The sequence below is a fragment of the Neovison vison genome, chromosome 1, assembly GCF_020171115.1.
Source record: "Neovison vison isolate M4711 chromosome 1, ASM_NN_V1, whole genome shotgun sequence".
Lineage (NCBI taxonomy): Eukaryota > Metazoa > Chordata > Mammalia > Carnivora > Mustelidae > Neogale > Neogale vison.
The window spans coordinates 284718990-284742625 of record NC_058091.1 but is presented as its reverse complement, the minus strand read 5'-3'; the positions used below and the strand labels follow the sequence as shown (position 1 = coordinate 284742625).

The following is a 23636-nucleotide window of genomic DNA, read 5'->3' as shown; positions in this document are numbered from 1 at the left end:
TGTGATCCCCTGCAGTCCATAGCTTACGTTAGCGTTCAGCCTTGGTGTTGTACATTCTGTGGGTATGGACGGATGTTTAATGCCGCTTATCCACCAAGTCATATCACACAGAGAAATTTCACTGCTCTAAAAACCCTCCTTGCTTCACCCAGTTATTCCTCCCACTCACCACTGCTGACAATCACTGATATTTTTACTGTCTCCATAGTTCGTTCTTTCCAAGAATGTCATAAGGTTGGATGGGTTGTGTTTTAGTGCTTGATAGAGTTTTCATTTTTATATTCTCCTTTTTGTTTCACTTGTGCATCCCAACTGATTTGTTTGGATTTCTCCTTGCACAGGAAATAAGGGCCATGTGCTGAAAGGGGACTCATTTGTCAGGGGGGGAAGTCCAAATTTTGTGGCTGGCCTCAGTTCACTGGATCTGAACAATCCTGCTGAAAACAAAGAGCAATACTCTTCCTGGGCGGAATCTGTGACTGATAGTCCCCAAGTCATAAAACAAAAGGTACGTCCTGCTCTGTTGAAAACAGCACAAAGCAGGCATGTTTCTTCGCACTGGGAAAATGAGATTAAATCAAGGTGGTTAAACAGAGACAGCTGTAATTAGCATTTTTTGTATCCCAGTTATGTTTTGTATAGTAAAATGAATGCATACATAATAATAAGAAACAGAAGCTTTATTGCCTTGTATGTCCATATTTCAATTGTAAAGGTTAAATATCTTGTAAATCCCAAGAGAAATTATAACAAAATTTGCATATTAAGCTTTTGACCTAAATTTGATTATGTTTTCCTTGGTCTCTAATTCAGAAGAATTATAGATTCTTGCATGAGGAAAGCATTTAGGCTTGTCTACTGTCCCATCAGATTACCTTTCTTCCTCTGGCCGTGGCCCGTGGGCTCTTGGAGACATGTCCGTTAAGTTAAAGCAAATTCGGCTGCCACAATTTTCGGATGTTTTATTGATGCAGTCAGTTCTTTGATAATGCAACGTATGTGCTCTTAAAAACCAGAGAGCTAGGCGGAATTGCACAGTGAAGAAGAGCCCCTGGCTTATAGGGAAAATGGGGTTAAGGACACAAAACTCAAAAACTTAATTTGTGATACTCATTAAAAGAAAGAAAGAAAGGAAAAAAGAAAGAAAGGAAGGAAGGAAGAGAGAAAGAAAGAAGGAAAGAAAGGAAGGAAGACATCAGTAAAAACTGAGAGTTTTACAGGTGTTAAATTGTTAAGGAATGCTTCTACTACGTTATGGTGACACAATTCCTAGAGTAAGACTTAAAGTTGGTTGGGTGACGGCAAGGTTAGAGCCCTGAATTAACTGTGAAGCGTCGGAAGGGGAGGGGCCAGATGACAGACAGTGGGCGGTAGCGCCAGAAGTGGATGGATGGAACTTAGTACAGGCAGTGACCCGCATGGAGGTCTGATGTCTGTGTTTGTGTGTGCATATTTTGTACATTCCTATCTTGGGTTGTGTTCCCTTTTTGTGTCCGCTTTTCTGAGTTCACCTGGTTTTTCTTGTGGATGAAATTGCATGTAAGAATATACAAAAATATCTCATAGGCTTAGAGTGTTTGCCAATACATCCGTCTCCAATGGAACGAAGTCACACTTTCAAAACATGCTGTAGCAGAACTGATTCTCTGATCTGTTCTCTGTCATGGGAATCAAGCAATGTTCCAGGTGAAACTTGACTTGGATACATTTTATAAACCCCCAAATCACAGTAACTCCTTGAGCACCCTCCCAAGACCACATGTACCCACTTGCTTCTGAACAAGGGTGAAGGGGGGAGGGTGGTTTTCCCAGGAGGTCTTACCCTAAAGTGCCACCATCAATATTCACAATGACCTATTTCCAATTTTCAATGCCGGTGCCCCAGAACAAATCTTGAAAAATTAGAAATTGTTGATTAGGGAGAAACAGACATTCCTTCCCATTCTCAATTCTGTTCCTCTCCACGATGGACTGTGACTATCATAGGTAGCTGTGCTAATTTACTATAGGTGTATGTCCACAAAATGCCATGCAGTCCATTCTTCCATAATGCAGTGTAAGAGAGCTTGGGCAGAGATGGAAGGATATGTGGCTGAGTCTTTGAGTTACTCTCACATTATCCTCACACTTGTAGGGATGTGCTGCAGAAAGCTTGGATGGACCTTCACAAGAGCCAGTGGTACATGTATCTTCCCAACTCCATGGTCATTGGCATCCCAATGGCAATGTGAGACTGGCCATGACAAGAGTTCTTATACTGTAGAAACTGGCAAATGCTATAAATCAGAGCATTTTTGTTCTTAGGAGAGCAGATTGTTAAAGCTTAGTCAGCACATGTCTGGTCTCCAAGTTAACGTTTCATTAGACATACTCAGCACAGAATAATGTCTGTCTGTTTTATTATTTTTATTTTAGTTTTGGGGGTGTAGCAAAGCAAGGTTTATTGAGAGATAGTAAATTTTACTGAATGATAGAGTGCAATGCTGCTGAAGAGGAAGGGGACATGTAAGGGGTGGCTTGTCCATCTATTTTAAACTTCTTCAGGGAAGAATAGTCACAATCTTCATTAAGAGACATGTTAAGTCTCTTAGAGTCAGGGTATTTAATTGTAAATTTATTTGCACTTGCTTCTTCACTGTAATTTAATAGTATTTCCTTTTCTTCTGTCCTCTGCAAGGGTGGAAATGTACTGCCTTCAAAATAATCTTTCAATAACTAAAAAATGAATGTCCTGTTGATTTTGAAAAATTTTATGCAAGATATAAAAAATACTCCTTCTCTATTCACTCCTATTTTTCTTTCTGCCTTACAAAGGAAGTAAAGTGCTTTCTTTTTATTTGAAGAAGAAATAATTAGAATTAACATGAGTGGCTTTTCATTTTATTTTAATGGAGATTGAGCCTGAATGCCAGAAGAAAAATATCCTTGCCTAAAAACCTGACTACTGACCATGATGTCTTTATCTGTTTAGCTGACACCTTTGTATGAGCTGGTAAAGGAAGTACCCTGCGCTTCGGTGAAAAGACTATACCTGAAGAGAGCTCTTGAGGAATATCTGGATGAATTTGACCCCTGCCATTGCCGACCTTGTCAAAATGGTGGCGTTGCCACCATTAAGGGAACACAATGTCAGTGCCATTGCAAACCATATACATTTGGTGTGGCTTGTGAGCGAGGAGTCCTTGTAGGGAATGAAGCAGGTCAGTGTGCTGGATTTTTCCTGGTTATGCTGGACATGGTGAAAAGGGCACCACTCTTTCCATTCGGCTCTTGACATTGTGCTTCTTTGTGCATGGGCATTTTAATTAGTGTCTCCATTCCTATTCCACTTCTGGGTTCGAGCTACTGGGTCAAGGCTCCCTGCTGTCTTTGTTTTCCTTTTTTTTTTTTTTAAGATTTATTTATTTATTTGAGAGAGAGAGCAAGAAAGCGTGCACACAATGGGGGAAGGGGTGGGAGAGGGAGAGAGAGAGCATCTTAAGCAGACTCCCTGCTGAGCATGGAGTCTGATGCCAGGCTCGATCTTATGACCATGTGATCATGACCTTAGCTGAACTTAAGAGTTGGACCTTCAATAAGTGAGCCACCCAGGTGCCCCTCTGTTTTCCTGTCTTAATTAATAGATCCACCATGCCCTCCATTCTTCATTCTCCATTGGAATAGATTAATGCCTAAAACACCTCTCTCCTTCCATAGTCATCTCATTAAGGTTTTGTCATAATGTAGGTCTGTGGAGCTGGTATATGCAAAGCTTAACCTTTCTGATGGCAAGCTCTTTGAAATATCTCTTTTTATTTTGTTTTATGTTCCATCAGTCAATTATTCACAAACACTTTTGACCATGTGCTGGATGCACCCAACTGAATGGTACTTTAAGTATTTTAGTACAGAACTATGTGAGGTTGACTTTATGAGTAGACAAAGTTTGAGATAATTTTGTATTTATTTATATGTCTTTCTCTTCCAGGAAGCTCATTTCTTAAGGTCAGAACTGTGATTCCTTTTTTTATTCCCAGGGCCCAACAGGGCTTAATCCATAGAAGGCACTTAATACATGTTTGTCAAATGAATGAGTACACGACTAAACTATGGTTGTTTACAGACAAGCATCAAGAAGGCATCCTTGCCTCCAGTTCTCTTCCCAAGTGGCCTGTCTGGTCAATTGAAATTCCACCTCTTTGATTTCATTACTTTGGCGCTTGGATTTCCCGTTATTTGGTAAAATGGAAGCTCCCCCTGATGGTCAGGGTTGGAGTAGCAATCATAATATATTAAGCTATAAATTACCCCCGTTAATATGCTCAGCAGACTACTTTATTAACTCAATTTCTAATTATGGAAGAAAGCTCATGGGAAAATATTACCAAATTAGTTTAGTTCTGTTTAGTTTTTTTGTAGAAATACCTAAGGAGCAGTAATCACCTCCATCTATCACCAGGAAGTAATACTTCGGGGGCGTGGTTTCTGAGATCAGTTTCTACCTAGGAAAGCCAAATTCTTAGAATATAGTGCAAGTTCTCTCTTGCCTTCCCTGAGGAATATGATGGGGGAAAATTGTAAAACCACTGTTAGTGGTCAGTCAGCCCTGAGTTGGAGGGTGGCCACGCTGGGCTGAGCAAGTGCCTTCAGACTGAAGGACGTTGACAGGAAGCAAATGTGTTTCTCCTGCTTAGACACTTCCTCATTAAACAGGTCCAGCTCTAAGGTGGCATTCGGGAATACCCAGCGGACTATGTTCTTCTCATGCTTTGTCACTGTTTTTGCAATAGAAAATTCCCCGTAGGAACTACTGTAACGAGAGGAGCCTGGACTCTGCCGTAAGGCCATGCTGCTGTCTGGATGTGGCTCTTGGCAGCCATTATGGCACTGGGCATGGCATTTGACCACCTTGTCTTAGATTCCACATCTATCAACTGAGAATGGTGACAGACCCCCCTGCCCATTTGGATTCATTCTGATGGGAAGTAAATGAATGGTAGAATATATGTAAAAGTGCTCTGAGACAGTTGCAAAATAATAAACAAATTTAACATATTATTGCAAGAAGTTCGTTAGTGCAGCCTTACCTGGACAAACCTTGTCGGTGTGCAGAGACATTCTGGTCCTTGTAGAAGACCTGAACGAAGTGAAGGCAGCGAGTGCCCAGATTGCCCCCTCCCCCAATAACTGCCAGAGCAGGAAGCTCAGCACTAAACTCTGGAATCTTCCTCTCTGTTGCTTTCTGAACAACTTCTCTCTTACCTTACAGGAGGGGTGGATGGGGGTTGGAGTTGTTGGTCCTCGTGGAGCTCCTGTGTTCAGGGGAAGAAAACAAGGAGCCGAGAATGCAATAACCCATCTCCCAGAGAGGGCGGGAAATCCTGTATTGGAGAACCCTCGGAAAGCAGCCCCTGCGAAGATGAGGAGCTGCAGCATTTACGGTAATGGTGGCCAGATCTCCTGGCAACTGCAAAGAATATGGTGCTCTCTGCCGTAAGCCTGGGATGCATGACTGCCGCTATTAAAAGATTTAGAAGTTAAATGCCAATTTTTATCAGTGACTACCTTGCCCTTAGCAGTGGGGTCATTTGATGGAGGAAGCCATGTGTGGCCAACTAGCATTTGTGTGTTTCAAGTTCTCCCTATACAGACATTACAAAAGGCTGGGTAACTTGGAGGCCATCTAGCCAAGGGGAATCTGAGCAGCTCTGGCATCAAGCAGATCTGCCACATACTTGCTGGGTCACCTTGGGCGAGTTACTTGCTGCACCTCTAAAATAAGTATAATCATAGAAGGTATAACAATGGTAGGATATTGTCAGAATTCAATGATATTCAGCACAGAAAATAATTAGCACAGTGCCTGGCACATAGTAAGCATTCATTAATAGTTGTATTACTTTTCAGATCTACCAATCCTATTCATTCATTCATTCATGATTAAGCATAAAGCCAGATGTTTGAGATGGCTAACATGTAGACAGATTAGCCCAGTTGTCTGACTCCAACTTCTCATTTGCCAGGACCTTGCAAAAGCAATCTCAAAATGCTTAGTTGATGAATTATACCCATTGGGTCAGAATTCTTCAGGCCACACCTTACTGTTTTACAGCATCTTTACTAACCTCTTTTGATCAGGGATTGGCCAAATGTTCTAGTAAGATAATTTGAAAGTCATGTGAGTTGAAGAAAGTTGTAAGATAGTTGGGTATCTGGTAGAAGCATAAGGAGGTGGGATGCCTTTCTTTCTAGGTGTTTGGTGCTTCATAAACCAATAATAATAAATATCTCATGACCAGGAGGCTGGTGAGTGTATGGAATTATGGTAGGAGGAGAAGTTGCCTTTCGGGCCATTCTCTGGGAAGATGAGGGTCTCTATTGGAGGAGGTCTCTGTTGGAGGGAAAGGAGCATCCTTAGGAAGGCATTGAAGGAATTCCTGCTCTCCTTGGTGCTCAGAGGGGAGATCTCCTCCTGTTTGGTACAAAGATGAAGATGAAAATTATGATCAATGCTTCACATGTCTGAGTTTTCTCAGAATATGGCAAGAGTGTAAGGAACTCACAGGTGAGAAGGAGGCAGTACTCACAGGCTATTTGTCATGCTTTCCCTCAGATTTCATATCTCTGGAGTGGGGGTACTAGTGGTGGCATGCTGACTTCAGGGGCACTACGGAAAATTGTTGTTTAATGATGGATATCACTGTGATTATTATTATTTTGAGCTTCCTCTGGAGATGGCTTGTGGGAGGTAGAACGAGCATGACTTTAGGAACCGGACTGACAACAATGTGAATGCAGCCTTGATATTTATGACTTTATAACCTTGGACAAGTCATTCAAACTTTCTGAGCCTTTGTTTTCTTCACATACCTGCTAGCATTACCATGAATGTGAATTGAGATAATGCACATTTGTAGAGCGCTGCCAAGGTGCTCAGCACATAGTAAGTGCTCAATCAAAACTAGCTATTATTTTTGCATTACCGTTCTTGCCGGATCACTGTTATTACCTTATTTTTGATACAGAATTAATTCTGTGTGGCATCTCAGAGCCAGACAGCAGGAGAAAAAGTAGGTCTGAGACAGGTGACCTCTAGAAATGATATCAAGTACGTGTGTTGTCCAGTGACTTTTATTTCCTTCTTTTTCTCTTTGTTCTTCATACTGCTGACTTACTAGCTATTTTTTTTTGGAAGCTTGAGCTTATGTTTGAGTTTTTTATGGTAGGATATGATCAGATATTGATTCTGAGAATGGCAATCACATCAACATATTTATGCAAATGAATTCCCTTCAAATGTAAATAAAAAATTCACGGTGCTGCAAAATATTTATTATATGTGGAGCTCTGCCATGTTAATTATGTTTTGTTTCCTTTTCCTTTCAGGTTGCTTGAACCACATTGTTTTTCTTTGCCTTTGACTCCAAAAGAATTCTGTCCATCACCTCCTGCCTTGAAAGATGGATATGTTCAAGTTGGTTATGGAAGATATATTGTTTTCCTTTACATATACACCCTTTGCTTCAAGTTCCCTCTCTCTACTGATGTCCTAATTTATTTCCTTCTTCCATGATGAAACGGTGCTAAAAATAGTTTTTATGTGCATCTTAGGTTTAGTGGTGAGGGTTTTAGTTTGTGACTTTTCTTCTTTGGCCCAAGGTGATTAGAATTCTGCAGAAGGCAGTATATCTTCTGTGGTAAGGTGAATCAATATTGCTGCCCAATGAAATTAGAAATGTAATCATGCCAGAGGGCAGATGAATGTTTCTATTCTGAACACTATGATAGAAATCCATAAGCAAGTTCTTCAACAAAGAGAACTTTATTCTTTCCACTGAAAAATGTCTTTAAAATTTCTTTTCACAAATATGGGGTTTGGGATAAAATATTGGGTTTATTCCAGAAGCCAGTAAGACATTTGGCCAGTGTTGGTGAGATATGGGTCATTATACTTTGAGCAATTTTCTCATTCAGGAAGGAACACAAATCATCTGCCACTTGTTCTAGGGAATTGTTTGGCTTTGGGACCATATTAATTCATGTTCTTCTCACTGCTTGTTATGATGAAGCTTTCGCCCCAAGCCCCAGTGAAGTGTTTTTCTGGCTCATACAGGAGATACTGTCCATCAGGGCCCTCTCAATGCTCCCAGCCTTGCTTTCTCCATGAAGGATTTGCCTCTCAAATTCCCTGAAGTTTCCCCAAATGTAGGTAATGGAAAGGGAAGAGGGGTATATGTGTGTGTGTGTGTGTGTAGAGGGAGGAGAATGAATCCAGCATCTCTAGCACTCATATGTCCCAGTATATTTACCATCATAATCCATAGAATTCCTGAAGGAAACATAGGCTTGGAGATCAAGGCCAAGTAAATTTGGGTAGTTCAGCAAATCATGAGCTATTGTTCCAAACTCCAGTGCACGTGTATCCTAAGGAGCCGGGGGTTCAGAACATTGCCCCACAGATGGGCTACATCACCCAGGGAACTTAATAGGATTGCTGCTTGTCCCTTATCTTCCATTTTTTCCTCATTCTGTACATTTAGGGTAGGGTCTTTTTTTTTATTTTTAAAGTTTTTATTTATTTATTTAAGAGACAGAGTGAGAGAGAGAGAGAATGTGAGCAGGGTAATGGGGAGGGGCCCAGGGACAGGGAGAAGCAAACTCCCAGCTGAGCAGGGTGCTTGACACAACAGGACTCCATCCCAGGACCCAGAGATCATGACCTGAGCCAAAGTCAGACTCTTAACCAGCTGAGCCACCCAGGTGCGCAGCCCCCGCCCCCCTTTAATTGCAAGTCAAAGGAAGGCCTAAAGATTAGCACCAAAGCAAATCAAGTGTCCATCCCCATTTTCTTCAACCCCCAGTGTTAAACCCTCTGTTTCCGACCAACTCCCATGATGGAGCCAGCCTGGGCAAGAACTGACAGTGAGAAGAAAAAGGCACCATGGAATTTTGTTCTAATGCCTGGAGCAGAACAGGTCCATCTCTCAACCCTCCCTGTGGGGTGGCAGAGAACTTGAAAGATGAGGAAAGGAACTAAGAGAATCCCCAGAAGAGCGATTACATCCTGAGGTCTTAGACTTCAAATTCTCCCTTGCTTTGCTGTGAAAACTCACCTCCTGGGATCACAGGCGGACACTACGTCCCTGAATGTGACCCAGTCCCGGCAGTACTTCCCTCAGAGGATAGGGATGGAGAAGATCAGCATTCTGCCTCCTCTAAAAGTCATCATTGAGAAACTTAAACTTTCATGAGTACGCTGATAGGATTTGAACATTTCTGTCTGCTCCCCCTGGCTTTTGTTAGGCAGTATTGCCAACGAACAGCCCATAACATATTAAGGTAAAGAATTGACTGACAAGTACCAAAGTTCCAAAATCTGATAACAAACTGTCTTTTCCTGAAACATAGGAGAGAGAGGTGACTTGGGGAGTGTCCACTAAAGTAATTTTAGTAAAATGCTTACGATAGTGCCTGGTATTTTCGGGACAATCAATAAATTATAGTACAGTGGCATTACGGGCTTTATTTCAATCAATGGTAGTGCAAATGTTGTTGGCTAGGAACGTACAAGGAAGAATGTTTTTATGGACAATTTTCCAAATTCGTTATTTGAACTTAGTTTGCCTGATGATTAAAAGAAGACAAGTTTTATAGGCGAAGGGGCACTTGCGTGGCTCAGTGGGTTGGGCCTCTGCCTTTGGGCTCAGGTTGTGGTCTCAGGGCCCTGGGATCGAGTCCTGCATCGGGCTCTCTTCTCCACAGGGAGCCTGCTTCCTCCCCCCACGCTCTGCCTGCCTCTCTGCCTACTTGTGATCTCTGTCTGTCAAATAAATAAATAAAAACTTGGAAAAAAAAGATTTATAGGTCAAATATCTCTAAAGAAACATTCTGTTAATGCACAATAGACATACTTTTTCTCTCTGTCTCCCTCTTATTTCTGTTTAGGATGAAGGTACAAAGTTTCCTGTTGGGAAAAACATAAAATATACTTGCAATGAAGGATACTCTCTTATCGGAGACCCTGTAGCCAGATGTGGAGATGATTTACGGTGGCTTGTTGGAGAAATGCATTGTCAAAGTGAGTGGCCTGGTTGTAGCGTGTAACTTAAGATGAGAGAGTCATGGAGAAGAGGATGATTCAAGATGAAGCAGTGTTCACTGTGTGGCCCGTGTCTTGACCCCCCCTTTCCTGAGGGGCTCTTAGGAGCCTGTCCAAGTTTTGGTTGTGTCTTGAAAAAGCCCTCCATAGTCTCTAGTTGATAGTGCTCCTTTCGGGAGCAATTTTAAAGTTCCTGGTGCAAATTAGAATAGGCTAAGGAGCTCAGGTCTGGGTCAGACCTTCAGAACATCCTCTACAGTTCAATTTCTAGGGATGTACCATCATCATTGTACTTCCTTGAATGTACGTCCTCAAATTTGCATCCTGTTCTGTTCAGATGTGGGCATCTGAGTAGTGCTTGGGCTAACCACGCTAACATTACTGTTGGCCTTCCATCTCACTTGTACAGCAACATAAGTTGGTTCAGTGGATGGATAGAGCTGTAGAGATGTATTTTTCCTCTATCAGTTATCTATGCGATGTGAAAAAACCCCTCATGTACACACGCACATTTTTTTCTCTTGTGTATATATCTGTTAATGAAATTTTTGAATCATAGGGTACATATCCACTTAGACTTAGTAGATGTTACTCTTCCAAATGGTTGTACCAACTTACATCCCGACCAAAATCTGAGAATCCAAGATGGCTCTGTACCCTCACCAACAATTGGCATCATCAATCTTTTAAAAACATTAGGTGTACTGGTGAGTGAGTAGCAATGTCTTATTTTTTCATTTGTATTTTTGTCTGGTGACTGTGATGTCATGCCTGTTTTCATGTTTATTGGCCATTTGCCTATCCTTTCTGATGAAGGGACTGTTCAACCTTTGGGCCCTATTTTTTGTTTGTTGGTGTTCATCTTTTTGATCTGTAGGAATTTCTTCCTTCCTTCCTTCTTCCTCCTTCCTCCTTCCTCCTCCTCCTCCCTCTCCTCCTCCTCCTCCTTCTTCCTTGGACCTTTCTTCTTTGTCTTTGTCTGTCTCTCTGTCTCTCACTCCTGGAGTCCTTGACCAGAAAGTACTGTAATAGAATATAAACATTTCTTACCTCGGAGTAATAAAGCCAAAAGTTGGTTCTTCAAAATGTTTAATAAGATGCTTGTGCTTAAAGAGAATTTTCCTATATTGTGAATATACTGATAAGAAATGGTCCCAGTCTTTGTTCATCTTAAAATGTCTTTATTTTATCTTTGGGTAAAATACTGGGTAAGGAATTTAGGTTAGCAGTTATTATACTTAAGGCCTTTAAAGATTTTATCCTTGCCTTTTGACTTCACTGTTTTCTAATGAGATCTTCACTATGAGTCTTACTATTTCTGGTTTGAAAATCTTATGTCCAGCTACTTTTGAGAATTTCCTTTTTCCCCCAGTGCTTGTGTTTCAGAAGCACTCCCACTGTGATGCACCTAGGTGTGATTTTCTTTGTCTTAACCCTGGTTGATTTTCGAAACACTTCCTGAATCTGAATTTTTTGTCAATTTTAGGAAATTCTTCACTATTGTGTCCTCATTGTCTCTGTCCCATTCTTGGTCATTTCTCCTCGTGAAACACAAATGATGTGTTTTTTAGGTTGCATATATTATGTGTTCTTTTCTTTGGTTTTGCATCATTTTTCCCTCTCTTTTTTTCGTTCTAAATGATTTTGTTTAGTTTATATGTATGTATTTTAGAGAGAGAGAGAGAGAGAGCACAAGCAGTGGGAGAGGCAGAGGGAGAGGGAAAAGCAGGCTTCCTGCTGAGCAGGAAGTCTGATGTGGGTCTTGATCCCAGGACCCTGGGATTGTGAACTGAGCTGAAGGCAGACACTTAATGGACTGAGCCAGCCAGGTGCCCTCTCTGTTTCATTCTAAATACTTTCTATTGAGCTACCTTCTAGTTTATTAATTCTCTGTAAGTTATATAATTTGCTTTTAAGAACTCTTTTGTGTTCTTAATTTCATTATCCTATTATAGATATTTCATTTGTTCACTTTTCTATACTTTCTTATTCTCTGTTGAAATACCATGCCTTGCCATTTAATTTTTTCCCATCATGTTAATCACAGTTATTTCAAGGTCCGCTGTTGTTAATCCCATTATCTGGACCTGCTGTGGATCTGTTTCTATTGTCTTTTTTGGGGAGTTTGGTTAATTCTTGTCCTTTTGAATGTTAGATTAGTTTTGATTAAATGCCAGACTTTGTGTGTAAAAAAATAAAGGAATCATTTGTGGTTTGGGGTGATGTTCTTCTCTTCCTCTAGAAAAGATTTGATTTTGTTTCTGGCAAGCAGTGAGACTGTTTTATGTCCTGTTTACCTTTATTCCTAGGATGTAGCCATTAAGAGATCCCAACAGAAAGTCTGGGGTTTCTCCCTAGGTTCCTCCTTTGTGATGGGACAAGACTCTTACTCTTGATCGCCTAAACCTATATACGGCTGTTAAAAACTACCAGCTTTTTAGTCTCTGAGCTGCAGTTCCTCCTTAGTTCATCAGCTTTTCTGATTATTTTTTTCTTGTTTGAACTACAAATACTCAAGAAGAACGGCATTACCAAATGTTATAGACTTGTACCTGTTACATCTCCAGCAGCACACAACCTACTTGGCTAATACAGGCACTCAATAGATGCTTTTTGAATTAATGAATGAGTAAAGTTTCTGATGGAAGTGGTACAGAATCAGAGCAGGATTTTGTAAAATATTGTCCAAAGTCCATGATAGAGATTGCCAAGATTTTTTTAAATTATAAATTCTGACTTGCTTCTCATAGTTATGCATGTTTCTCATTTTTCTCTTTGCTGTTTTCTCATGTAGAAGTTTTGAGCTAATGAATGTAATCAAGTGGGAAAGACTAGAGATGGAAAACCAAAGGCATTTAATACTTGTTTGGTTGAAAGGTTAAAGGTGGTTCTTTAAAACTTTCAGATAGTAAAAGTATCTAATTGGATATATGTTAATGATATATGGATGAATAGAGCTCTTTGGAAAACTCTGGTGGGACTTCACCAGACCAAAGAGATAAGCAGCAGCAGGGAAAGTGTGGTTTTGACAGCAGCCTGGCCTTTAGGACTCTGTTTATAAGGCTGATTCATTTTAAGTTAGCATGTTGCATTGAGGGCAGGGGTGAGGGATGGGAACTGTTTTGGTCTTCAGTCTTTCTTTGGTCAATTACGTGCCAGGCACTGTGGGACTTGTCTTTCAGGGCATTCTAGCAGTGAACTTACTTACCTCTTCCTCTTTGTCCTCTAATGTGAAAAAAACAAAGCATGTGTATTAACACTATTTGAAGTTATCATTTAAAAAAAAGATGGCACAGGAAAGCAATGACCCTTGTATTCTGTTTTCTTTTATCTTTAGAAATTGCCTGTGTTCTACCTACATTGATGGATGGCATTCAGAGTCACCCCCGCAAACCATTCTATGGAATTGGTGAGAAGGTGACCATTTCCTGTTCAGGTGGCATGTCCTTAGAAGGTCCTTCAACATTTCTCTGTGGATCCAGCCTTAAGTGGAGTCCTGATATGAAGGGTGTTCGGTGTGTGAAAAAAGGTGAGTAGCATATAGGTCTGTCCAAGGACACCTGAGCTCAGGTGAGTGAGGATCCTTGTGACAATCCTTTGTAGCATGGCTGGACATAACTGTGAGCCATTCCTTCACCCCTGCCCTTCCACAAGAAGGTTAGTTCATAGAGTGGATAATAGACTTTTGCTCACATTCATAGGTAGACTCATGAAATGCAGGGAAAGGCAAGGAGAGCCCTGTGATTCTGAAACTAATTTAAATCCTTCTTATCAATGATTAGCTTTGTATCTGTTTTGGTGCCAAGAAAATAAAGGATTTTTAAAACACAATTTCTGGTTTTCTCCTGATTTTTGAAATGTACTTTTATTAAGTACAGAGTTGAGTTGAAAATTTATAAAAAATTCTGTATGTTTCATTCCTGGGCTTTCAGAGAGTTTATTAGCATTATTGAAAAAGAACATTTAAAAGCATTTACATTTAACACTGCAAAGCAGAAGTTATTGAAAGCAAAATGTTGTGGTTTGTGAAGTTGTTCTGAATAGTGGAAACCCAAAAACCCAGTATTTCGAACAACAAGCAAATTAAGATGGCCCTTCAAGAAGCTATGCTAAGAAGAGATTTAGAAAACCAAACCATTTGTTTTTAAAGGTATTTAAGGTAGGATGGATTTGTTTTTAAAATCGCCTCCTGTTTCTTTTTTGTTTACATTTTTAAAAATAAATGGAAAACATATGTTTGAGACAATTAAAAAATAGGAAGGAAGAAAGCGCATTTACATTCCATTTTATACAGTCTTCTTATTTTTCTGGTGAATGACTTTTAATTCAATGCTAAAATTTGCCTTTAATAACGAGGATGAAGTACCAGATTCCCTGAGTGATACTGTCTGGTGAATTAGATGGTCACAACTCAAGAGAGGGCAGGCTGACGGTGGACATAGGCTGTGGTGTTAAATATAGACACGGATGACAGCACAGGAGGCTATCAGGGCCAGCCAGGTGCCCGCCATATTGGTTCCCACATGCTTGTTAGCCATCAGTGGTCCACAGCAGAGACAAGTCCTTTGCTGTCTACTGCACTGAACCATAAATATGAATTTATTGAGATATTTGAAGTGGTAGACCTGTACCAGGAATTCTAAAATTAAAGAGAACAATGTACACTTGACAAGGTTGCTCTTTTATTCCAGAAGAGATATTATATACTTGTCTTTCTAAAATGTCTGCTCCAGTCATTTTGTAGCACAATTCAGTACGAATTTTCTCCTTCTCAGTAGCAAATTCTATTAAAGTTTTAATTAAAGATATTTTTCAAGGCCTGCATGTTTTTCGGAAGACCCTGATGAATAAGAACAGGAACTTCTCTTAAAATAAGCCTATCACAAATAGAAAACTCCAGGTTTGTCAGCCTCCAAGGCTGATGTTTTAAAATACCTGCTATTGGTATTTAGTCTTTTTATTTTTATTGTGGTAAAACAGACATAACGTAACTTGTACCCTTTTAGCCATTTGTAAATGTACGGTTCAGTGCACTAAGTGCTTTCTCATTATTGCACAGCCATCATCCAGTCCATCACACTCTCCATTTCCAGAGCTTTCTCATTTTCCCAAACTGACACTCTGTGCTCATTAAACACTAACCACTCATTTCTCCCTCCCTCCATCAATATTTAGTCTTGTCATAAAGATATATGATGATAACAAAGCTATATGTTCTTTAAGGCAAAGGTCTTCTGTCTAGCTAATTCTACCAGTGATTTTTTTTTTAAATAAAGAAATTATAGTAACTTCTAGAAAACATTAAAAATCTAAAATTTCATTCTTAGGAATGATAAGTAAATAAAGTTTAAAAAAATATATTTTCTTGTTTCTTAAGAAATAATTGACATACATCACTGTAGAAGTTCAAGGTGTAGATCATAATGGTTTGATTTATATCTATTGTGAAATGATTACCACAGGAGGTCTAGTTAACATCCATCATCTCATTAAAATACAATAAAAAAATTTCTCCTCATGATCAGAACTCACAGGATCCAGTCTCCCAACAACCTACCTGTGTATCATAGAGCAGTGTTAACCATAGTCTTTGTGTTGCACATTACATCCCCAGTACCCATTTACCTTATATCTGGAATTTTGTACCCTTTGACCACCTTCTTTGCATTCCCACTTCCCTCTTCCCCTGCTTCTAGGAAATAAACTTCTAAGTGTAATGCAGAGCTCATTGACATGACTTTATCATTGAACTTTAGTTTTGGTACATTTAGATCAGACTTTCTCAACTCCAACACTATTAGAATTTTGGACCTGGTAATTCTTTGTTGCGGGAGCCAGTCCTGTGCTTTGTAAGCTATTTAGCAGCATTCCTGGTTTTTACCTCCTCAATGCCTGTGGCACCCCCTCACCCCTGGTTATGATTATTTTGGAATAATATTAAATTTCAGAAAAGTTGCAAATACAGTTTTCATATACCCTTACCATGTTCTCATGATATTAACATCTCCTATAACTTGACATAACTTAGTTGGTTAACTAAGGCATTTAATATTAGTATAATACTATTGACTCAACTACAGATTTCATTTTTTCACTATATCCATTTAATGTTCTAGGATCCAATTCACAATATGACATTGCGTTGAGGATGACGGTCCTTTAAAAGGAAATGTTAAAGAATGAGTCCTCATTACAAACGTGACTGGGCAAGGAAGGCTAAGCTTCATATTGCTCCCATTTTTTACAAGTAATAAATTGTTCGCAAGATTTTACCATCATGTCTAAAGCTCTTAAGTTTTCCAAAGTGAGGGAGTATTTCACAGTTTGTGCATCCATAAAAATATGCTCTTCAGATAAATTACCTTTATAGGTATAACCAACATAGAACTAGTTTTATGCTGGGAAAGTTTATGCCACTGAATTCCCTTGTCATGAAGCCGGCAGGCGGTGGAAATAGCAGGAGATCTTAGGCTATTCATCTTGTAATCAGGGATAGCTGAGGAGATGGCAGGCAAAAATTAAGCTCTTGTTAGCTGGACCAAGGTGTTTTCCTGCCAAAATTGGAATGATGATTGACGTTTGATCGGTTTGTAAAAAACACAAAGCAGTGGATAAGATTTTATTAAATGTAAATACCTTTAGATATTTACTCATCATTGAAGGGAAACCAACTAGACATTTACATGTGAGAGGTTATTATACATCTTGGGGTACCAGGAATTTCTCTACATATGGGTCACATTATGTTGCTTTCTGTACCACTATAGACAGAGTAGGTAAAATGCAGTCCAGACAGCAGTTTATAAAGAGCAACTTCTTAATGAAAGGGAGCCTGCTCCACTGGCCTTGAATTCAGACAAATATGAACTTAAATCCTGGCTTGGCCAATCTGTTAAACATGTGAACTAGCACCAGTTTCTTCACTTTTTTGACTCTTAGTTTCTTCCTTTCTTTTTTCCCAAGATATTTTTTTTATTTGACAGAGAGAAAGAGAGTGAAGAGTACAAGCAGGGGGAGCAGCAGGCAGAGGGAGAGGGAGAAGAACACTGTCTGCTGGGCAGGGAACATGATATGGGACTTGATCCCAGGACCCTGGAATCATGACCTGAGCGGAAGGCAGAGGCTTAACCGACTGAACCACCCAGGCGTCCCTGACCCTTAGTTTCTTTAACTCTGAAGTAAGCATTTGTTAAGGAAGGTTAAATATCACAATAGTCTATGCTCACACAATAGGGACTGCCTAAGAAATGCTAACAATGAAATTATTTGCAGGGTTCTCTTCTGAATGCTCTGTCTCCTGTAAAATGTTTTACAGCTTTGTTTTTGACTGTGCAAATTTGTGGCAGCTGAGACTATTACAGAATCTGGTTCAACAATTAAAATAACATTTTGTTTACCACAAAGCAGCACTTCGAATGACGGGCTCTCCCTTATCCTTCTCTTTCAGATGCCCCCTTGCCACCAGCAGTGCCTGAATGTCAGCGCTGGGAGAAACTGAAGAATTCAAGATGTGTTTGTAAAATGCCCTATGAATGTGGGTAAGCTCCTTCTTCGCTTGCCTCTCTCCGTTTTATTTTATTTAAGATGAAAAAAAAAAGTGTCAGTAGCTGATAGTCTCTCTGTTAGATCAAAAGTGTTGCTGAACCAAGGGCTAGGATCTTTGTTTGCCTTTGAACCTGGCCCATCTGCTGCCTGTTGCTTGCCTGGGTCGCCAGGGTTGACACCCAGCAGCGTTAAGCAGTGCTCTACTGTGTAGAGAAAGGCTGAATGACTCGGGCACTGCTTGTTGTATACATGAAATGCGGCAAAATGAAAACACTGTCCCGTGAGGATTTAGAGCTTGAGGAGATGAGGGTTGAAATTCCCTTGACATATAAACTCTTACGCAGCGTACCAACAGAGATACAAGTAGCTGCTTTTCCCATTCTGGAAATGGCTGTGTCTCCAGATGTGCATTATGAGAATGCCGCCCATCTTGCAATCAGGTGGATCTGCTGTAGGTGGATAGCTGAAGTAGGTACTCAAAGATGTCTGTGTTATGGTCCTGGTCGGATACAGGAGGTGTGATCGCCTTAGCGCAAGAGGAGGTTTCCCAGAGGCACTATTTATAAAGAAAGGGAAGGAAACTGCCCACCAGGAGGCAGTACTGAGGCAGTGCCAGTCGCCAGGGTACATATCTGTGCCCGGGGCCTGAAGCAGTGACCAGACAGGCTTTTCTGCAAAGCTGGAGACAGAGTAGACTGTTCAGATGGCAGCTGAGGCAGAGCAGAGTCCCTCATTTTAGGGATCTCAGAGACCCCCACCCTAGAGTGAGCCAGGGCATTAAACATGCTCTAATCTCTTGCCACGGATCAAATGCCCCTGAAGCTAGAGTAAAACACACTTTACTGCCCACTTATAGGTGACCCTTGAACAACATGAGGGACTGGGGTGCTGACCCTCCCTCACAGTAAAAAATCCACGTATAACTTTTGACTCTCCCAAAACTTAACTGATAGATTATTTTTGACTGGAAGCCTTACCAGTGATGTAAATTATTATTTTTTTAAGATTTTTATTTATTTATTTGAGAGAGAGAGAGACAGAGAAAGCACAAGCTGGGGGAGGGAAGAGTGAGAGGGAAAAGCAGGCTCCCTGCTGAGCAGGTAGTCCAATGCTGGATTCGATCCCAGGAGCCTGGGGTCATAATCCTAGCTGAAGGCAGGCGCCTAGCGAGTGAACCACCCACGTGCCCACCTATATTGTATTCTTATAATAAAGTAATCTAGAGAGAAGAAAATACTATTGAGAAAATCATAAGGAAGAGAAAATACATTTATACTATTGTCTGTATCAAAACAATTCTGTATAAGTGGACCCACGGTGCAGTTCAAACCAGTGTTGCTGGGGGGTCCACTGTACTTGGCTTTCAATTATATTGTCCCCAAAACACATATCCAACTTCTTGAACACCTACAATGGGTAATGGTGATTGTGGCCGTATCTTACAAGAAGTAACTTCTTGAAAGAAAAATACAGCTAAACAGTGTAAATGGCAGTGGTGGTCGGCCCGGAATGTTCTGACTGTGGTATTGTTTTTTTTTAAGAATCATTGTTGACTTTGATTCACTTTGATCCTCTTTCCAACTTCTCTGATTCATTTAGTTTATCTGCAGCCTGCTGTTTATAGACACGGTGTGAACTTTCCATCAGAGACTGATAACAATGGCTTTGCAAGGTCTCTGCCTTTGGAGCAGTTCTGAGTACTTCAATTTAAAGCTTAAGTAAACAGATAAAAGAAGGATACAGAGGATTTGTTTTTGTGATGTAAATAACTCCAAGTCAATTTAGCTCTTGGTCACTGAAGAAAATATTAGAGCTAAAAATGTATAAGAATAAATATAAACTCCATCTACCATACAAAAATAGTGAAAGTGAAAGGGTTCACAACAGTAATGCCTTCCTTGCCCATCAACATTCAGAAAGGTGCTCGTTTTTATTAGTGACATTTTTAAAAAGCCAAATCTCACCATTTTAGCACCCATGCTTAAGAAAAAAAAGTAATACATTTTTATAGAAATATTTCTAAACTACTTTGTAAACGTCAATACTTAAAAAAAAATCCCATTGAAAAATATGATTTCATCTTCCCTTGAGGATTTGGTCATCAAGTATTGGACATGCCGTATTATGGACATGAATTCTCAGGCCTGCTGGGCTGGGAGGACCTAATTCTCCCGCAGCCCATGGTCCCACCGGACTACAGTCTTGGAATAGGTGATCTTTGCTGATTTCTGCCTCCTGCCTGCTTGTCCACCCACCAGTGTCCCCAAGCATACCTCCCGTTCTCTTCTAATTTGCTCTATCTGATCTGCTCTAGAAGAAACTAGATCAAGACGAGGTATCTAAGCTTGTAAAAATTGTGAGCAGATAAAGAGCAAAATATGTTCATTTTGAAGATCTGAGGAGGGTGAGCCCCAGGCATGAAGGAGATTTGAGTTTCTGCTCCATCTTTTTGCTGTGGCAAAAAAGAGCATCAGTCAGACTCTCTGAGCTCAGAACCTCTCCTTTTACGTCTCATGCTCCATTTTGAAGACTGAAAATCTTCTACATAATGTAATTAACAAATTTTTGTTTCAGATCCTCCTTGGATGTATGTGCTCGAGACGAGAGAAGCGAAAGGATACTGCGTCTGACAGTTTGCAAGATGCGTGTTCTCCAGTGTCAGGGTAGAAATTATACCCTTGCTGCGGGGGACAGTTGCACTCTGCCTGCCCCCACTGAGAAAGCCTGTGGCGCCTGTCCACTCTGGGGAAAATGTGATGGTAAGGGGCATTTCATATTTGTGACTATAACAATGTTAAGGTGGTAGGACTGAGGTTTTTAAAACCGTAGGTTCTGGTTTAGCAGTAAATCCAAGCAGATCCCCGAGGATGTGAAAGTCTCAGGCTGGTATGAGTGACCTGTCCTTGCCCACAGCCTTCCCTGGGGGGTCGGGGCGGGGATCAAGAACCCAAAAGGACAAAGTCCCTTCCTCGTTGGTCTGAATGTCCTCCCAAACACTGGCGCTTCCCATTCCCCCTTCATGGTTTTTGCTCTGTCCTTGTGTTATCCATATTATGTACTCATTTTAAAAGATAGACTCATAAAAATACCTACTTTTTAAAAAAAGGAAATTTTCTCATCACTTTCTTAAAAGGAAATATCACTTGCCACAAATACTAGGTAACTATAAAAACACATGTAATGAAACAAAACGAGGGTGTAGATTCTAGCCAGATGCTGCCGGCAGCTTGGGGCTTGCTGCTTCTGTGGGATAAAGGGAGTTTAGCAAGAGCTAGGGGAGTATTAAAAGCCTATCAGTGCCAAGGTGACACTTTCTCCTAGAAGTAATCAGAAGAATTTGAAGAGAATAGAAAAAAGAGTTACTTTTTCAAGTTGTGGTTTGAGATTTGCCAGTGCTAGGTCCAAGTAGCCCTTCTGATGAACTTGAATAACACCCTTGCCTGGCCTTCCACAGTTCTGGCTGTGTTACTAACAGGGAAAGCCCGCGTGCCTGGAGCCAAGTCATTGTCCTCAGTTTCCCCACCTGCAAATTTGGGAGCTGGACTGTGTGATCTCTGCCAGCAACTCAGGCTCTCCCCTTTGCCCCTTTCCCCTGGATCCTGGGTAGTTTGTGGTGCAAGCCAGGAAGTACCGAACTCCAGCTATTGGGTCCCATTAGGATTGTCAGTCACCAGTGGGCTGGTTGACCTTGTCACTTCTTTGGGAGCCAGCTGGCTGGCACCTGCAACACACACAGTGAATTCCTCCTCAATTCTGACTTCTTTTTATGGGATATGTGGTCGTTTGCCTTTTATGCCCCGCATCTCAAAGCTAATTGAATTCTTTTCTTTATCCTTGTTAGAGCCTTGCAGCAACTTGGTCTTTACTGTTGTCTACTTATCTGTCAGGCGTTGGGGGATTACTCAGTTTCTGGCTTCGCTAGACAGTAGCGCAGAGGAATGGAGCACTGGGGAGCCCCGGACTTGGAGAGAGCTGGCCATGTGCCCGGCCGATCTGGTGGCCATTCTCAAACCCTGCTTATTCTGAGTGGAGCGAAATGCCTCGCTTTCTGGGTCCTGCTGCTTTCCTGGGGCCCGGGTGGGGGGGGGTTGGTTGTTGCGATCCCCGATCCCCAAGGCAGGAGCTTCTAGAGCTCTCTGGAAAGCATTGTGCTTTAGGAGGTCAGGTGCCTTGGCTCTCCCCCCTCCACCACGTGCCACTGAGCCTCGGGCCGTTGTTTGTGTTTCCAGCCCAGAGCGGCAAATGTGTCTGCAGGGAAGCATCCGAGTGCGAGGACGGCGGCTTTAGCGTCTGCGTGGAAGTGGATGGCGTGGAGCAGACGATGAGCGAGTGCGCGGCTGGCGTGCTCAGGTGCCGCGGACAGGACGTCACTGTCACCAGCACGCAGCCCTGCGCTGGGGGGACCCCGTAGGCTCCCGGGCCTCTCAGCCGGAATCCCGCAGCCACTGTGGCTGAGTTCAAACATATGTAACCAAGCCCTCGAGGCGGCTCTGCCCCCGTGGAGGAACCCTCCTCCTCCCTCCTCCTCCCTCCTCCTCCCTCCTCCTCCTCCCCCCCCCCCCCCTTGCCTCTGCACTGTCTCTGCTCAACTCCCAGCCTCGGGCACCAGCATAGCCCCCTGTTCGGCCAAACCCGAATCCAGACAACACTCCTTCTCTTCTAGTTAAAATGTCAGCCAGGATGAGCAGTGCCCTCGAACCTGTGCACGAGCTGTGTAGTTTTGGACCAACTGCTCACTTGTCTGGACCGTGACTGTTTAAATCTGAAAATTAGAGGCTTAGACCAGAGAAACTCGAATAGTCCCTTCAACCCTAGGATTCATCGATGTATGACAGATCCCACCTATGGGCCCGAACACCCTGTACAGATGGATTAGGAGAACAGTAAGATGAGAGAGGTCGGCTTCCCTCTGGGGCGATGAATGCGAAGGGGACCTTGAGTGGAAGAAGACAGATACAATTTTCCATTCCAAGCTGCGGTCTCGTGCTTCTGCCTGTGGACTCCAGCACCACGTGTCGGGATCCCTACATCTTATCCGGACACGGAACCCCCGAAGTGTCAGAACCACTGTGCTCTCATCACTGACACCTTCTGCCTTCTTGTCTGAGCACAAACGCAATCCCTTCTTCTCTCTGGGGCTTTTCTCTAGTGCGTGTCAAGCGCATGAAATGCAATTTGCCCCCTTTCCCCTTTTTTCTTTTGTAGGAAGCATGAGTTCATGCCTGAGCTATTGAGAGATTGTGAATTTGACAGCACTGTTTTCTCAAATATGAATACATGCTTGGATTTTTCAGGGGGCCATACAGGTACTTCAGTTTGAGACACTGGCCTTCTATTTATCCCTTATTCTTCTTTCATCAAAACAAAAAAGCAGCTGTGGGAGATGAAATGAGTGGGCTTAAATGGAATTTAAAATATGCTTTCACATACAAAAAAATATCTGTGTACTTTTCTGGTACTGATAAATACATTTCAACAAAACCTTAGTTAAAATGACAATGATTAAAATCTCATTAAAGATACTGTTCTTTGGAATTTTTTTTTTTGTTATGTTTAATTTTAAAGACTCCATGAAGAATTATGTGTTCTTTTAAAATATATTTTTGTTTTTTGAACTACTTTAGTGAGATATGATTGACATGGAAAAAGCTATACACACTTCATGTATAAAACTCCAATGAGTTTGGGGATAAGTATACATCAATCAAGACCACAAATATATCCATCATCTCCTAAAGTTTTCCCCCACCTCTCTTGTTATCATTGTTGTTGTTATTTATTTATTTATTTATTTTCATGGTAAGAACACAACATAAGATCTTCCTTCTTAGGAAACAATTTTAAAAGAATTTATTTATTTATTTGATAGGCAGAGATCTCAAGTAGGCAGAGAGGGAGATTGGCGGGGGTGGGTGGGTGGGTGGGTGTGGGTGTGGAAGCAGGCTCCCCGCTGAGAAGGGAGCCAGATGCAGATGCGGGGCTTGATCCAAGGACCCTGAGATCATGACCTAAG

At 41.4% G+C, this 23636-nt stretch overlaps 1 protein-coding gene across 1 annotated transcript in view; it reads left to right on the top strand.

Moving 5' to 3' along the window:
• The window catches only part of C7 (complement C7), a 52000-nt gene extending 28842 nt beyond the window's left edge, over positions 1–23158 (top strand). The window contains exons 10-18 of the mRNA XM_044232480.1: positions 342–508; positions 2972–3200; positions 5249–5420; positions 7366–7453; positions 9925–10057; positions 13416–13607; positions 17526–17616; positions 20198–20382; positions 21853–23158. Of these exons, the coding sequence (XP_044088415.1) occupies positions 342–508; positions 2972–3200; positions 5249–5420; positions 7366–7453; positions 9925–10057; positions 13416–13607; positions 17526–17616; positions 20198–20382; positions 21853–22034 (1439 nt within the window). The 3' untranslated portion in view covers positions 22035–23158. The remainder of the gene's footprint in view (positions 1–341; positions 509–2971; positions 3201–5248; positions 5421–7365; positions 7454–9924; positions 10058–13415; positions 13608–17525; positions 17617–20197; positions 20383–21852) is intronic.
• The last annotated feature ends 478 nt before the right edge of the window (positions 23159–23636 follow it).